At 32.2% G+C, this 19,307-nt stretch overlaps 1 protein-coding gene across 4 annotated transcripts in view; it reads left to right on the plus strand.

Annotated features, from left to right (window-relative positions):
- LOC132739227 (sacsin-like) overlaps positions 1-19,307 on the plus strand; it is an 85,511-nt gene that overhangs the window by 57,572 nt on the left and 8,632 nt on the right. For 2 of the 4 annotated variants that reach the window (XM_060726892.1, XM_060726890.1), the window contains 2 exons: positions 18,602-18,715; positions 19,148-19,295. In XM_060726892.1, the coding sequence (XP_060582875.1) occupies positions 18,602-18,715; positions 19,148-19,295 (262 nt within the window). Of the gene's footprint in view, positions 1-6,630; positions 6,771-7,677; positions 8,042-17,960; positions 18,071-18,601; positions 18,716-19,147; positions 19,296-19,307 lie in introns of those variants that run through there. The other 2 variants (XM_060726891.1, XM_060726888.1) reach the window with 2 other exon arrangements.

Consider the following 19,307-nt stretch of genomic DNA (forward strand, 5'->3'; position numbering starts at 1 on the left):
TTTGATTGTTTAACAGTCATTGGATACATTGAACAGTATTATTAATTTTATTATTTTTGAAATTTTGAATTTCATTCGTCACAACTTTAACAATTTTGGCTCATTTGTATATATCTTTTTTCTTCCTTTGGTCTGTTTGGTCCGTCTGTTGAATGCGAATCCATGTAAAACTAAATGTTCTACGATAACCTTGTGTGTACGAAATTCACGAGGAAGTGAAATCCTGTTAGTAATTAAATACATAAAAAAATGAAAGGAAACCAAAAGAATGCCCTTTCAAGGATTTGTACCAGGGTCTCTACACTGACGGATCGACACCTTGCCACTACGCTATTATGCTGAACGGATGACAAATGAGTATTTGTTTAGTTGGTAATAATACGGACAGACGGACGGCGGGGAAACCGGAAGTTCCCCTCCGGTTAAACCGGTAGGGAACTAATAAATGTCATTTAAATTCCGTATAATACATACAAAACGAGACAAAGTGTGTACATGTTTGCAAGAAATCGATCATTTCCATTAAAAAAAACAAAAACAAAAAAAAAAAAAACAAAAAAAAACAAATACCATAGACTTCTCTAATATCATAGGTAAACATTAAACCAACTCTGCTATGCGGATTTGATGATTGTACACTTTAAGCTTTTGCGATTTTTTTTCAATATTAAGTATACAAATGTATATTTAATATTAATTGATGTATTTAAATAACATAAAACTATAATGGTCGCAATACATCCAGCCAATCAGTACTTCTATCTCTTTTGTGTATTATCTTTTATAATTGATTAATGATCCTTTCATGTCCTCTACGTATACATTCTCTTACAACTTATTTGATGAATATGTCGGGAAATATAAATTTCATTCTAAGACCAGCGATTTCTGTTTTACATTGGAAAATGCTAATTAATTTCAAGAAATTCCGACTCAATTAATTTCAAGAAATTCCGACTCAATATCAGAATTCACTGTACATTTTACATTTTCATATATTTTGTTATATAAATAATTGTACTTAATCTGTGAAACCAGCATATTGAATTAATTTTGTTTGTACAGTAGTCACGCCTTTCTCAATGAATGGCGCCATTGCCATATACATTGTATTAATATTCCAAAATTTCCGACGATAGTATGACGATGACAGGTATGACAATATGTGATGATAATACGATAGTAAATAACGACGGTAAAGAGTGAACAGTAAAACGGATATATCGTGACTGTACGCCAGCGCCATGCTAAAGTAATTAGTAGGATAATTACAGTACTACAGTACGATCCTGATAGCACTTAAGAACAATGATGACGGTTTAACATGACGATGATATCAGTATAATGATGAAAGTATTGTGATGATAGTTCGACTGTACTACATTACGATAATGCGACAGTGCTGTAATAAGATTATGACAGTGCTATAGTAAGATTATTATAGTGATATAGTAAGATAATGACAGTGCTATAGTAAGATTATGATAGTGCTATAGTAAGATTATGACAGTGTTATATTAAGATTATGATAGTGCTATAGTAAGATTTTGACAGTGGTATAGAAAGATTATGACAGTGCTATAGTAAGATTATGATAGAGCTATAGTAAGATTATGACAGTGCTATAGTAAGATTATGACAGTGCTATAGTAAGATTATGATAGTGCTATAGTAAGATTATGACAGTGATATAGTAAGATAATGACAGTGCTATAGAAAGATTATGACAGTGCTATAGTAAGATTATGACAGTGATATAGTAAGATGATGACAGTGCTATAGTAAGATTATCACAGTGCTATAGTAAGATTATGACAGTGCTATATTAAGATTATGATAGTGCTATAGTAAGATTTTGACAGTGGTATAGAAAGATTATGACAGTGCTATAGTAAGATTATGATAGAGCTATAGTAAGATTATGACAGTGCTATAGTAAGATTATGACAGTGCTATAGTAAGATTATGATAGTGCTATAGTAAGATTATGACAGTGATATAGTAAGATGATGACAGTGCTATAGTAAGATTATCACTGTGCTATAGTAAGATTATGACAGTGCTATATTAAGATTATGATAGTGCTATGGTAAGATTTTGACAGTGGTATAGAAAGATTATGACAGTGTCATAGTAAGATTATGATAGTGCTATAGTAAGATTATGACAGTGCTATAGTAAGATTATGATAGTGCTATAGTAAGATTTTGACAGTGCTATAGTAAGATTATGACAGTGCTATACAATGTAGTAAGATTATGACAGTGTTATAGTAGAATGATGACAGTGTCATAGAAAGATTATGATAGTGCTATAGAAATATTATGACAGTGCTATAGAAAGATTATGACAGTGCTATAGTAAGATTATGACAGTGCTATAGTAAGATTATGATAGTGCTATAGAAAGATTATGATAGAGCTATAGTAAGATTATGACAGTGCTATAGTAAGATTATGACAGTGCTATAGTAAGATTATGACAGTGCTATAGTAAGATTATGACAGTGCTATAGTAAGATTATGACAGTGCTATAGTAAGATTATGATAGTGCTATAGAAAGATTATGATAGAGCTATAGTAAGATTATGACAGTGCTATAGTAAGATTATGACAGTGCTTTATTAAGATTATGACAGTGCTATAGTAAGATTATGACAGTGGTATAGAAAGATTATGACAGGTTAAACTAAGATTATGATAGTGCTATAGTAAGATTATGATAGTGCTATAGTAAGATAATGACTGTGGTATAGTAAGATTATGACAGTGCTATAGTAAGATTATGACAGTGCTATAGTACAGCACAAGCCTTGAAAATGGTCGAAAAACGGAATTAATAAGGTTACATAGATGTTACAAGGATGTTACAGCATTGTTACAGCATTGTTACAAATGTTACGAGAGTTGAGAATGAAATGAAAATTTCACAGATAATTGTTACAAATGTTACAGGTTGTTACAAGTGTTACAGAACAAGCCTTGAAAATGGCCAAAAAACGGAATTAATAAGGTTACATAGATGTTACAAGGATGTTACAGCATTGTTACAGCATTGTTACAAATGTTACGAGAGTTGAGAATGAAATGAAAATTTCACACATAATTGTTACAAATGTTACAGGTTGTTACAAGTGTTACAGCACAAGCCTTAAAAATGGTCGAAAAACGGAATTAATAAGGTTACATAGATGTTACAAGGTTGTTACATAGTTGTTACAGCATTGTTACAAATGTTACGAAGGTTGAGAATGAAATGAAAATTTCACAGATAATTGTTACAAATGTTACAGGTTGTTACAAGTGTTACAGAACAAGCCTTGAAAATGGCCAAAAAACGGAATTAATAAGGTTACATAGATGTTACAAGGATGTTACAAGGATGTTACAGCATTGTTACAGCATTGTTACAAATGTTACGAGAGTTGAGAATGAAATGAAAATTTCACACATAATTGTTACAAATGTTACAGGTTGTTACAAGTGTTACAGCACAAGCCTTAAAAATGGTCAGAAAACGGAATTAATAAGGTTACATAGATGTTACAAGGTTGTTACATAGTTGTTACAGCATTGTTACAAATGTTACGAAGGTTGAGAATGAAATGAAAATTTCACAGATAATTGTTACAAATGTTACAGGTTGTTACAAGTGTTACAGCACAAGCCTTAAAAATGGTCAGAAAACGGAATTAATAAGGTTACATAGATGTTACAAGGTTGTTACATAGTTGTTACAGCATTGTTACAAGTGTTACGGGAGTTTGGAGTGAAATGAAAAAATCACAGGTAATTGTTACAAATGTTACAGGTTGTTACAAGTGTTACAGCACAAGCCTTAAAAATGGTCAGAAATCGGAATAAATAAGGTTACATAGATGTTACAAGGTTGTTACAGCATTGTTACAGCATTGTTACAAATGTTACGAGAGTTTGGAGTGAAATGAAAATTTCACAGATAATTGTTACAAATGTTACAGGTTGTTACAAGTGTTACAGAACAAGCCTTGAAAATGGTCAGAAATCGGAATTAATAAGGTTACATAGATGTTACAAGGTTGTTACATAGTTGTTACAGCATTGTTACAAATGTTACAAAGGTTGAGAATGAAATGAAAATTTCACAGATAATTGTTACAAATGTTACAGGTTGTTACAAGTGTTACAGCACAAGCCTTAATAATGGTCAGAAAACGGAATTATTAAGGTTACATAGATGTTACAAGGATGTTACATAGTTGTTACAGCATTGTTACGAGTGTTACGAGAGTTTGGAGTGAAATGAAAATTTCACTGATAATTGTTACAAAAGTTACAGGTTGTTACAAGTGTTACAGCACAAGCCTTCAAATTGGTCAGAAATCGGAATTAATAAGGTTACATAGATGTTACAAAGTTGTTACAAAGTTGTTACAGCATTGTTACAAATGTTACGAAGGTTGAGAATGAAATGAAAATTTCACACATTTTTGTTACAATTGTTACAGGTTGTTACAAGTGTTACAGAACAAGCCTTGAAAATGGCCAGAAATCGGAATTAATAAGGTAACATAGATGTTACAAGGTTGTTACATAGTTGTTACAGCATTGTTACAAGTGTTACGAAAGTTTGGATTGAAATGAAAAAATCACAGGTTATTGTTACAAAGGTTACAGATTGTTACAAGTGTTACAGCACAAGCCTTAAAAATGGTCAGAAAACGGAATTAATAAAGTTACATAGATGTTACAAGGTTGTTACAGCATAGGTACAGCATTATTACAAATGTTACCAAGGTTGAGAATGAAATGAAAATTTCACAGATAATTGTTACAAATGTTACAGGTTGTTACAAGTGTTACAGCAGAAGCCTTGAAAATGGCCAGAAATCGGAATTAATAAGGTTACATAGATGTTACAAGGTTGTTACATAGTTGTTACAGCATTGTTACAAGTGTTACGAGAGTTGAGAATGAAATGAAAATTTCACAGATAATTGTTACAAATGTTACAGGTTGTTACAAGTGTTACAGCACAAGCCTTAAAAATGGTCAGAAATCGGAATAAATAAGGTTACATAGATGTTACAAGGTTGTTACTGCATTGTTACAGCATTGTTACAAATGTTTCGAGAATTGAGAATGAAATGAAAATTTCACAGATAATTGTTACAAATGTTACAGGTTGTTACAAGTGTTACAGCACAAGCCTTAAAAATGGTCAGAAATCGGAATAAATAAGGTTACATAGATGTTACAAGGATGTTACAGCATTGTTACAGCATTGTTACAAATGTTACGAGAGTTGAGAATGAAATGAAAATTTCACACATAATTGTTACAAATGTTACAGGTTGTTACAAGTGTTACAGCACAAGCCTTAAAAATGGTCGAAAAACGGAATTAATAAGGTTACATAGATGTTACAAGGTTGTTACATAGTTGTTACAGCATTGTTACAAGTGTTACGAGAGTTGAGATTGAAATGAAAATTTCACAGATAATTGTTACAAATGTTACAGGTTGTTACAAGTGTTACAGCACAAGCCTTCAAATTGGTCAGAAATCGGAATAAATAAGGTTACATAGATGTTACAAGGTTGTTACATAGTTGTTACAACATTGTTACAAATGTTACGAAGGTTGAGAATGAAATGAAAATTTCACAGATAATTGTTACAAATGTTACAGGTTGTTACAAGTGTTACAGCAAAAACACTAAAATGACCAGAAAACGGAGTTAATATGGTTACATAGATGTTACTAGGTTGTTACATAGTTGTTACAGCATTGTTACAAATGTTACAAGAGTTTTGAGTGAAATGAAAATTTCACAGATAAGAAGTTTAAGAAACAAACTTGTTACAAATGCTACTGAATTTACATGCGTTACGTAGGTGTTACTTAGTGTTACGCTTGTAACAAATGGCAAGTGTTTCATTAAATTGCGCCCATTTTGTGCCCTTGACATGCTCTTAATGCATTTGTAAATTATCTTCACCATCATCATCACCATCATTATTACTATTATTATTATTATTATTATTATTATACTATTATTATTAAGCACATAAAACTGTAAACACTGGAAAGGTCCATTCAATTCTTTTTAAATATTTTGGCAAAACTAAGTTATTGTAAATATGTATGCACTAAAGAAAACAGCATTTTTATGACACATTGGCTAGGTAATTTATTATTATTATGAAACACGTTTCACATTTCTAACAATTTTTAAAAATATGGCAATAATCTGAGGCATAATGTGCCTTCGTAGGTTAAAGTTAATACATCAAAGTTTTTTTCTGATTCTACGAGACCATTCCTTCTATTACTTATACACGAACAGTCTAAACTTGAACACTGTCTTGTATTTTATTGCTCATAATGATTATTTTCTCTGATCTTGGGAAATGCCCTTATAGGTGTACTTTTTTATTTACAAAAGGTTTTACTATTAACTTTATGTTATTACATATTTGTTTATACTATGTAGAAAATGGAAAATATGGTATGCATTAAGTTTGTATACCTCAATTTTGAAATATAATTGTATCTAACCGTAAGAGAAAAAGAGATGTTATTTAAAAAGAGATATTTTCCGCCGCAAGTTTTAAACATATGCACGTTTCGTTATAATGAACACTAACCTCTACTTACAGATAAAAGTACGCGTTAAGTTTATTTTCGGAAAATACTATATTGAGTTTATATAACATAACTAGATCTTTACATTTACGGAAATTGCACTGACATGAATATATCTTAAATTTTGGAATTTATTACTGGACGTAAGTGGTACTTGTTGTTCATAGATTTACAGTTAGTCAAACATAATTTCGCAATCAATCTAATACATGTAATTAACTTTAGAATATACTTCACCTTTTATTTGCAGTAATTGGAGTTTTACCGAATCACTGATATATTTGTGCAGTTTCATTAATTAATTAATAGAATTATTTTTAATTTTTCTTTTTTGCTTTCTCAGTCAAATTTTGTAAGCGACTATGTGAATAAGCGAGGTATTGTATTAAATCATTTATTTAACCTTTTACCCCATGAGCACATTGCGAAAAATGGCCGTTTTCATTGAAAAGCCTCCTGTAACAAGTTCAAAATGCTATAAAACTTTGAAAAATACTTCAATACTGATGAAACTTGGCACAAATAATGACTAGACCATAGCCTTTGTAACAGCATGCTCAATCGTAAATTTCCTGTTACCATGGCAACGGGGAGACGTCTCAAGATTGCCAAATATCACTATTTGGCATTGTTTTATTTTTCATCAAAACTGATTTCAAAGTGCTGCAACTTCTAAATGAATTGAGACAGAGTGAAAGACTTTTCAGCGTCGGTTACTAGTTACCCTAATTTCGACCTGAGGGCATTTTAGCCTGTCACATGTCCAAAAGTTTCTTGGCTTCCGTCCCCCTTCAAACCTCCGAAACAGAAGGGGGCACATCCCCCTTCTGGCAACACCCTGATGTAACATTTTGATGGGGGACGGCGCCGAAAAAGTGGTCACGTTTTTAAGCAACATTTCTTAAACGAAAAACATAGTTTTGGGCCTAAATAGGGCATTTTTCACTATTTGAGGCCTCAAATAAAGGAGGGGGGACAAAAAATCGTCAAAAACGTCTTTATGGGGGAAAAGGTTAAATAATTTTACAAAATAAAAAAAAAGAAAATTAGATACCCATTAAAATGCAAGGCCACAGTATATACACTGTATAACTTTGATCGATATATTTGAGCAGATATTGATAGATCTATCTGCAAAAAAATTACAAACCGATAGATATACAATTTACATAACTATTGATCATGACATTTTAAATGTTTTAAAAAAGGACTTGTGCTGATATCAGAAAACGATTTTCGGAAAATTGAGTCTTTTTTCCGTAACTGTAAAAGATTACACTCGACGTTCAGTACTTTTTGTTAGAAGCTCAATTATCACGCGATGATAACGTGTGTGACATGAATGTTATATTTAATTTCAAGTCGTCTGTCTGAGATGTGAGATACAGAAGCTTTGGAGCGGAGACGACGATGGGTAAGTAGTTTATCATATATCTTAGTTTTGATACTTTTGCTGTCCTTTCCTTTTATGTTACGAGTATTAATATGGTTTTATTTTTATGTGTTAGTTTATTATACAATTGCTGTTGTTTGTGCTGCTGGTAATTACCTAAGGTTATGCGCAATTACATTTTGTTGATCATAGTCATAAAAAGTTTTTTTTTACCCCAGCAAAACATATAACGAGGGTCAAGTGCTTTAAATCTATTCCAATTTTATATACTAGTTACTATATATAGTGACAAAAATTGCCTATAATTTCAAATGATTATGAGTGTCACGTGACCGAATAAGAGCTGGCGGCCGGGGCCGTTAACTCATATTAGAAAAACAACACCAATTAACACTTAGATAAACAAGCAAATCTTACTGTGTGTCTGTGTGACGGCTACTATTTCTTGAACTCATAAACGTTTATACTAGATTTACAGGAAAGGGCATGCTCCATCATGTAATTCTTGTTGTGCAGACCTCCCATTATGACAGGTGACAGATTTCCCGTTTATCCCCTGACAATTAAGGCCAAATGTAAACAAAGTAGTTAAATTAAGAAAAAGGGTGTTGAGAATTTTTTCGGGAGCCTTAAAGTTGTAGTGAAAAGTTCAAATCCAAAATTACTCAGATAATGAGTATAAATTTAAAGTAGTTTTTCTTTTAAATGGAGGAATTTCCATTATTATTCATTAATGAAATATAATTCCCCACCTTAATACCACAATGCAGAACAGGCTTTAAGGTGCTCTGATTTTCCATACATTTCAGGACATGCTCCCCCCATATCCACGTCTGAACCTTTTTGTCTACCTAAATTTGCAAATACATGAATAGATTGGCTTAATAAATAAATAGATTTAAAAGGAAGAGCGTCTTAATGAATAGACGGGCTTAATAAATCGAGAGATTTAATAGATATATGTGCTTAATGAATAGATGGGCTTAATAAATAGAGATATTTTGTAGAATAGAATAATTAGACGGGGTAATTAAATAGACGGGCTTTATAAATGAATACCGGATAGTATATACACAGGCGTACAAACATTGCTATTTCTGTTGATATTGCAAAAGTCTGATAAGCACTTTAATCTTAAATTCATATCCATATTTTAGATCTGCTTGTATATATACGTTTTCATTTAAAACTTTGCGAGTTATACGCCCATTAAAGGTGTACTTTCTACCTAGCGAAATTTGGTTATTCGTGTATAGACAAACAGTGTAGCATTCAGATAATCGTTATCTTACAATGCTTTCAAGTGTATTTGCAAATAATGATAAACCCGAATAAGAAAAAACTTGCATGTCAAGTCACATGATATTATTTATTAAAGTCGAAGATCAGGTTTAACATGTAGATATCTGTTCTTACAATGTTAAATCGAAGTTTCTCCTTTTGTTGGTGAATGAAAAAGTTGATAAAAGGAGAATGTAAAAACGCCTTGTATTTTACACTTGCGATTGTGTTCGGTATAATATAATATTAATAAACATATACAATATCTCTTACGCAATGGCCCAGTTATAATTACTTTACAACTTGCATGAAGTCATTGCCAACAAAATAAATAATACCGATCAAATAAGCATTTTGAAACGCTCTGTTTGAATATGTACTAACCCATTATTATCTTATTTGTCTGCAAGGAATAACAGACTGCAACGAAATTAGACCGGAAAGCTTCGTTGCCGGCAGTTAATCGTAACTTACTTCCATTCACCTTTCGCGCCATTTTTGGTTCAAGTTCAGAGAACAGAAATAAAGTGAGCCCTTTAGAAATACGAATCCCGGCAATCAGTATTCTTCCTATTGAAATAGCGACAGTTTTTTTTATAAAATACTAGCTCCTGCTGCAGCATAATGCCCTTTGTAAAATCTTGATTAGATTTTATGCATTAATGATGCCTATCTATAAAAGTATGGCGCTAGTAACCTTCATCCTCTTTACCTGTCCATTTTTGATCACTGGCCATAAGTCAATAGGACAAATAATCAAATATTTTATAGAAATTGTACTGACATAAATAAAATTATGATCAATCTCTTAAAACATTTTAATTTTTCCACTGAGTTATCCAAAATCGCATTTCTATTATTTTATTAGCCCAATTTTAGTTAAAAGTGTTCACACGCGTTATAAATTTGAGTCATTTTTAGCAGGATTTTTCCTTCAAGGTCAATTACGGAAATTTTGAACTTTGATATAAGCTGAGTTATATAGTTTGAGGAAGTGACCTACTTTCTTTACCTTGTCGTACAGCAATGAATTTGGAACATGTGCACAGTTTCAGCTACCTAGATTATGATGATGTTACCTTCTATCTTGGCTATTATATTTGGACCATGTATGTAAAATTGAACTTTGATATCAGCTGGCCCAGAAAATTTGATAAAGTGACCTATGTTCATGTCCTTTGATTATTAAGTATCTCCACGGAGTGATCGAAATTTGTATTTCTATAATTTTATAAGCCCGATTATAGTTAAAAGTGTTAACACACTTTTAATTTAGCAAGACTATTATAATAGATTATGATGATGTGATCTTCTTTCTTGTTCTTTTATGTACAGCTATGAAATTTGACCATCAAGTGTGACTAGACCAACATATTAAAATTTTGAAATAACAGCAACACAATTGATGCGTTACTTTAATCTACATTCTCTTCATTTAAAAGTAATCATTTTTTGTGTTGCGTCGTTTTTAATTGTTTGGGTCGTCAGACCAAACAAATAATGGTAGCGAAATTTCAGACCCTGATGTTCTTATAGTAGTCCAAACTCCTCGAAGCAGTTACTTCCCTTCATATGTACATTCACGCCGAGGAATTAAGGGGAGAACACTTCGTAAAGATTGTCAAATGACAGGCGCATTTATTTTCGTAACGAAAAAATAGTTCCCGATTGGTCGAAGATTTCTAATATTGTGTTATTATGCTTATATTCAGCTCCATGATTATTTACTTCAGTGGTAAACAACAGGTTTACCGTGAACAAAATATATCGAAATTAATAAGTTACAAACTCTAATTAAGAATAATATGGTATTCTTTAGGCTGTTATCTTATAATTCCCCGTGGTCGAGTGGTTTACACGCTCGCCTTAGAGGCGAAAGGTTTGGAGTTCAAATCCCAGTTCAGACAACTTATGTTTTCTTTTCTTTTTTGTTTGTCTTTTTTTTAAATTGATTAAGCCAAATAAACATTAAATTGAATATCAGTGTTGCAATTAGCCTTATAGCCAATTAACTATATTTATAACACTGGAAACAGAATTTGGTGACACTTTACAAACAAATTGGTTTATAATCTCACAACCTTCACATTTCCGACATTCTGAGACCCAAACAAATTCAGCGCATTCTGTGCGTTGCTTATCTTGCGTCGCCTAACATTATAGCAACTCAGTTGTTGCGTTGTTTTCGTATTTATTACAGCATATGATGATTATATGTTGAATTGCGACCCACCTTTCAATAAATAAAAAAATGTTTAAATCGAACTATCGCCATGGTTGATTCTCTCCTTTTTTTTTCTTTTTTCTTCACTCAAATTGATTGTGTTCCTATTTGCATTAATACGACACGGCACGTTGTTGTTAGGGTCATTATTTACATAAAATACGGTAAACGTGTTGGGCTGACAGGTTTATATAGAGATAACGAATGTATTGTTGATCACAAAATATATAGACTATAGATATTTCAAGATTTTCGAAAAATAGTAGACCTCTTCTATTAAGTACAGGCAAACATCCAAGTGTTATTTTCACAAAATCTCTTGACCTTTCTGATAAAAAAAGTAGATACTCTCTTTTGTGTAATATTATATCTTCACAAACGTGGCAAATATGATTTTTATAACTTTCAGTGAATTTTAGATACATAGCTCTTGAAGAAAATATTAATAATGTTATTGGCGAATGTCGAACTTTTTGGGAAATAGAAACAAACATCCAAAATAAAAATAAAACTGTATTTTCAAATTAGAAATGAAAGCAAACGTGAAATAATCGGTAATTAAAGCACGAAGGGACGACAAATGTGCTTCCGCTTTTTCGGATTTTTGAGGCTTTGAAGCGAAAATACGACAGAAGAGGGCGAAAATACGACACATAAAATCTGTCGTTTATTCGCATTCCTCCTGTCACATTTGCGATTTTTGGCATTGTTACATTTTCGCATTGTTGCAAATGGATACATCAATCTGAAAATACCTAAAGGTTACAGCTAATGACATTTTTGTAACATTAGTTTTTTGTTTCCCTTCTTGTTTCAAAGCGTTAAGTACCGTGAACTAAGAGAGGCACAGTATAATACAATATGATCTTAATACAATAATGTAATACTTTTCGAAAAAAGGGTATGAATTAGAATTGATTTCCTTGCAATATGGGGAAGATGGCAGACAGAATGACCGTCAAGAGAGCTTTGTTTTAAAGATCTGGAAACGCCTGATCATGACAAGATGACATAATGTGGTAATGAATAAAAATAATTTTAAATATTATTATATAAATTTTAAAATGCAATAAAACGACTGAAAAAGGCTGAATGACCGGGAACTAGGGTGAACAATTTTTTCATATGTGTGGTGTTTTCTTTTATTTTCAAACTTAATCCAACATGCACTCTACGTAATCAAATAAAGTATGTCTTACAAACTCTTATACTAGAATTAACAGACATTATATTTAATGTTTTCCAGTGAAAATACACCACATTCTCAGAGTAAATATCTATTTTAAGATGTGTGCGGGCAGTGCCTTTATCGTTAATTCTCATGTCACACCCGTCAGCGGTAAAATATTAAATCAAAGCACAGAAGGTGCTGAATTTGTTTGGGTCTCAGAATGTAAGAAAGGTGCAGGCTGTGAGATTATAAACCAATTTGTTTTTGTATAGTGCCACCAATGCTTTCCAGCGTTTTAATTGTAGTAAATTGGCTATAAGACTAATTGCAACACTGATATTCAATCCAATGTTTATTTGATTTAAACAACTGGGATTAGAACTCCAGACCTCTCGCTTCCTAAGCGAGCGCGCAACCCCTCGGCCACGGTTTATTTATATATTAAATGCCTGAAGAAAACCATATTATTCTAATTTAGGGTTTGTAACGACGCTAACTGTTGTTTAACACAGATGTAAATAATCATGGAGCTTACTATAAAGAATAAAATAATATTATGAATCTTCGACCATTCGGGAATTATTTTGCTTGAAAATTAATGCGCCTGTCATTTGACCATCTTTACGCAGTGATCTCCCCTGAATTTTTCGGCGTTAGTGTACATATAAAGGGAAGTAACCGCTTCAAAAAAGCGGACTACTTTCGGCATTTGCAATTAACAGCATTAAAGTCTGAAATTCCGCTACCATTATTTGTTTGGTCTGAAGACCCAAACAAATAAAAACGGAAAGTGAGAATCTGAAGATGGAAGGAACACATTAATGTTTTTATTATGAACAGTCTGAAAGCCCTGCCGTTATATTATTTAATTATTTTACATATGTAAGGATCGGGTTATTTAAAATTTTAACTTTATGTGAATCAAACATATCTTGTATATGACTATCTATTTAATAATATATCATTGTGATCAGACATTACAACTACGAAAATGTAACAATGCGAAAAATCAAAATGCAACTTTTATTTAAAAACCCCAGTGTAGTCCATTTAATTAAGCGGTATTCTACCTCAACACTGGGAAAAGGGTTACAACTCGTCTTTATTCATAACATAAGGAACATGTATAAATATCTGGAAGAAGAGTGTTCACTCGGGAGCATTAAAATAACATGCAGACCCTCTTTGATTAAGTCTGTACATGAGGGATAGTAAAAAAGTGCAACAACCCTCACGTCCCAAAGCACTGGCTTGAGCGGTACTCAATTTTCGACACTTAATGTGCTGCAATCAATAATCCAGAAGGACCAGAAAAAATAACAACACTGAAGTGAAGTACAATGCAACATTTTACTACGAAAGACCGGTGGGGGCATTTCAACTTCACGAATTCCCGATTTCAGCCTCATGAATTCTCGATTTCAACTTCAAGAATTCACAATTACAACTTCATGAATTCACGATTTCAACTTCACGAATTCAGGATTTCAACTTCATGAAGTTGAAATCGTGAATTCAGGAAATTGTAATCGTGAATTCGTAAAATTGAATTCGTGAATTCACGAAGTTGAAATCTTTAATTCACGAAGTTGAATTCGTGAAGTTGAAATCGTGAATTCACGAATTCAACTTTACGAATTCACGATTACAACTTCATGAAATCGTGAATTCATGAAGTTGAAATCGTAAATTCATGAAGTTGAAATCGTGAATTCGTGAAGTTGAAATCGTGAATTCACGAAGTTGAATTCGTGAAGTTGAAATCGTGAATTCATGAAGTTGAAATCGTAAATTCATGAAGTTGAAATCATGAATTCGTGAATTTGAAATCGTGAATTCACGAAGTTGAATTCGTGAAGTTGAAATCGTGAATTCATGAAGTTGAAATCGTGAATTCCTGAAGTTGAAATCGTGAATTCGTGAAGTTGAAGTTGTGAAATCATGAAGCTGAATCATGAATTCGTGAATTCCGTATTTTGAAAACGGGATTTCACAAAGTTTAAAGTGTGAATTCATGAAGATGAAATCGGGAATTCATGAAGTTTAAATGGCCCAAACTGGACTTTCGTATTTTACAGCTACTACTAGGCACTACACATCTGCTGTTGTGAAGTATAAAAATCTAAAAGACGAGCGATCCCTTGGAAGCATTAAAAACAACAAAATTACATAAGAATTGCAGAATCGATATAATTGAGTCTGTACAAGAGGGCTAATAAAAATGTGCAACATCCCTCACACCCCTAGCACTGGCTTGAGCGGTACACAATTTTAAACACTAATTGTGATGCAACCAATGATCCCGAAAGGACCTAAAAAATATAACAAAACTGCAGTAAAGTACGGGACAATTTTTACAGCTGCCACACGGCACTTGACACTGCTTTCTGGAATAAGAGTGATCCTTCGGAATACAGACTTTACTTGAATTAAAGAATTAATCTTTAACTGAACACGTCAAAAAGAATATTAAAAGTTATTGATTGCATAACATTTTTGCATCCAAACAACATTGTACTAAATAATAAACTTTCGAACAATTAGCTAGCAGATCATAAATGAGCATGTATGAGATCAAAATTTAGTAACTGAAAGACACGGGTATCCCCGCTAGGTATGTTAAGACACCGAATATAATGTATAAGGATGTTATGATAGGAAAACATATGTACCTTAAATTTAGGACAAGAGCACATATTTCCCACATTAATCTGTAATAGGGGATTAAAAAGCTGGATGGATAAAAGTTCAATTTGTTTTTACAAGTTTCTAAGTACAACCTTCACTTTGGAGCAATTTATCCTGCAGATTTGTTCCATGTTATTTTTTATGCATGATAAATTTATGGGCCGGACAAGAACTTTGACCTCCAAGTGTGACATTGACCTAAGAGTTAGGGGCCTTGGTCTTCCACATGACATACCGTCTCACCATGCTAAACATTTGTGCTAAAAGGTTTCAAAATTCCTGGATGCATGACAGTTATGGACAGGGCAAGGGTTTCGAATAAACGTACGTACGCAACAACTTCTTGTTGGTCAGTGTCCGTGTATAAGGTAGAAAAAAAAGCAATAAGTGGTTGGACTTGAAAAATGACATCCCCCGTTCAAACAATGTCTCAATGTCTTTTTGGCAAGTCTAATTAGCTTGACTAGGTATCTAATCGCTGCCACAAGTTAAACATTTTGTTTATAAGTGTTGCCACTGGCTTTGCAAACTCAATGAGTGATTTACTACCGCTGTAACTATTCTTACATATTTTACGCAGGATATGTTAGTATTCACAAAGTCAGTTTAAAAAAATCAAAAGGTAAGGTAAGCAGTATTCTAATACGCGGAAAGGTATTTAACCGTTATCATTAACATTAAAGATTATTGGCATAGGATCCATTCGTTGTAGCTTGTGTTGTAAACTCCTGGCTGGGTAGTTTACATCTTTCACAAGTTAAGGTTTTGACAATCAAATCACAAGTCCTCTATAGTAGTCCACAACTTTACAAAAACTTATAAAATCGACAGTTTTTTCAAAATAATACAAGTTGATTAAAAAAATGTAGTAAATATGTAGTGTTAACCTCCAAACCAGCTTTCAAATCAAATCTGTATTTAAGGTACTTGTATTAGATGCATACTTGACAATGTTTCAAAGGTCATCTAAAACTAAGCAGCATTTATAATAATCTTGACAAAATTACAAAAACAAAATAACAAATGATTGTCATATTGTTTATTTGAAAAATATTGATGATGTAAGTTGAAATTATGTATCAGCATTTCGAACAAATATTCGCAAAACTATGCAAGGATAGCATAAATTATCTGGTCTAATGATTTTAAGAAAATTTATAGTTAGAACAGGCTCACCAAACTATATTCTGAGCACCCAGAATTGTCCAATAAAGTTTAGTACTAAAAAGCAAGAGCTTACAACTTCGTTTTTGAAAAACATATAATAAACAAATGTTTAGAAAGGAAAATTCTTTACGGAGTGTCCCATATTATTCTGCTATAACAATAAAAAATCTTGCATGTACTGTAACAGTACTTGTACTTGATTTCGGTTGAAAACATATTTTGTAAATTTTGTGATATTTGCAGACCTAATGAACATTCATACAGCATGTTTTGAAAATATTATCCTACATGCATCATCATTTGATAAACAATTGTACTTCATATTTATGATATTGTTATTTCTGCAATAAACACATACCGCAAAAATATTGAAAACATTGGTACATGATAGTCACTACGTTAGGGACAGAGATTTAAATGATAATACAGTAAACCTATTTTCAAATTTCAATGACAGTTTTAAACTACGTAAATATGAAAGACATGTATTTAAAAGGAATACAAATGCGTGTATCTAGGTTCACACCAAATAAAACCATTTAAAACAAGTTTGATTTTCGGATAATACACGTGGTTGTAAAAAATATTAAACGTATCAATTCGTGCAGCTCTATTTAGTTACAAAATAAACAAAAGTTAAAGATAAAATATTTTAAGTTCATTTTATAAAAGTAAGTACTTACATACAATATAAAGTTAAATTTCAAATAGAAAATGTTTAAACGAAAGTAAAAACGAAAGAGGCAGGTTTACATATGAATTATTAAAAAAATGAGAAAAGGGATATCCCTTAGGAGCACTGAATTCAAAGGGAAATTTCAAAAAAAGAGTTGGAATTGCAGATCGAGTCCGTTTATGATAGACAATGTAAGATGCAGCCTCCCTAACGCCTTTTAAAATTCACAAAACAAACTTCAACCTTGGCTCAAATGTATATCCCACCAAGGAAATGTGCAGAATTCATGCTGGCATCGGCTTGCTCAAGGTCAAGTTTATACTCCAGTTAATTGTGTGTCTGTCTTATTAATATTTCACTGACTTTTTTAAGCATTTATTTCAAACTTGTGTTCAACATTTACATCCTGTTGTGCTTCAAGGTCACGGTCAGTCACAAACGTCCCATATCTAATAATTTATGTTTGCACATAAACTTCAATACTTTTCGGAGGGCTTTTCTAAACGAAGCTTATATGTTGACATTCGAAATGATTATAAATTGATGAACATAAAATACTGTGGAATAGATGTTATAGGGATTTCCATCAGTCTTGTAGCTTCATTAGTTTGTATTGTAGACAACAAATTAATATCATGTATTTTGATTGATGAACATACTCAGTTTCCTCTCGTTTGGAATATGCAACACATTTGTAACAATTAGTTGATACATAAAGATTTTTAAATTGTAGATTCCGACACAGAAAATATTGAGGAGTTCTCAGGAATCGAGCAACCGCCTCTGCTGGAGCAGATCAAACGCATCCTTGATGAGTACAGAAATGATGTACAAATCATTAAGGTAAATGTTTTGGTATAAAGTAATTAGATTGAATGAAGATAATTATGCTTATTAGATCTATACTATTGACAAAATTACAGTCTGTACAACCACTGCAAAACGGCCTATTTTAATAACCTATTTATGATAACAGTATCAGTTATTTCTAAAGTTCAAATTTCACCTCTCGGCGAAAAATTTAAACCTTTGCCTATGAAATGAATTACATGAACATTCAAAATGACGGTTTAAGCATGATTCCTGATACAAAATCAATACTTGGTGGACATAAAATGGACTCCAAACATCGAAAATAGTATGAATTCCATTAGGAATAAAACTAAATTTGTGTCTAGATTGTGGATAATTATTTACATATGATTTTAGAATCTTACTAATTTAAAAAACATTCAGATTGGATAAAGTCAATTTACAGAGATATATGCTTAATGGTTCAATAGCCCAACCTTTAATATTTGCCTCTCACATTTACCTATAATCACCTAAAATTAAGTAGTTCAAATGCTTTATATTAATTTATCAAATTGTTAGGAGCTTATTCAAAATGCCGACGATGCAAATGCAACAGAAATGCGCATACTGTATGAAGGAAGAATAATTAACCCAGAGCGTGAAGATGAGTCAGAATATTGTCGATTCCTCAGAGTAAGTACATGCATACACAAGTGTCTGAATGAAACCATTAGCAAATATTTAAACAAGTCGTATGTATATTTTCAGCTAACATCATAAACCATTACGGTTGATTATTCAGAACCACCTTAGTTTTACCAAGTAACTTGGTTCATGGATAAACTCTAATTCCATGGACATTTCAAATTATTAACGTAAAGATGCTACTGCAAAAGAAGAACATAATTATAAACCTTCGTACCAACACTTTGCAAGCAAATAAAAGTCAACTTCCTAGATCAATTCCCTGACACGGTTGTGAGAGGTTTATTTAAAGTAAACGATGCACTAGTCCTAAAAAGGAGTTTACTATACAATGTAAGAAATAAAAGCGAAATTAAAACTTTTGGTTATCATGCGTTTAGCGTTTATTGAATTTGTTTTTTTATACATTTTTACAACCAGGCACCTGCTTTGGTTTTTTACAACAACAAAACTTTTACCAAAGATGATTGGAGAGGAATTCGCTCGATTTATACAAGTGTCAAAAGAGACGATCCCCTTAAGATTGGCCGCTTTGGCCTTGGCTTTAAGTCTGTCTTCCACTTAACAGGTATACTAAAGC

This window comes from Ruditapes philippinarum, unplaced genomic scaffold, assembly GCF_026571515.1.
Source record: "Ruditapes philippinarum isolate M1 unplaced genomic scaffold, ASM2657151v2 ctg5576_1_1_1_1, whole genome shotgun sequence".
In the NCBI taxonomy this organism is placed as follows: domain Eukaryota; kingdom Metazoa; phylum Mollusca; class Bivalvia; order Venerida; family Veneridae; genus Ruditapes; species Ruditapes philippinarum.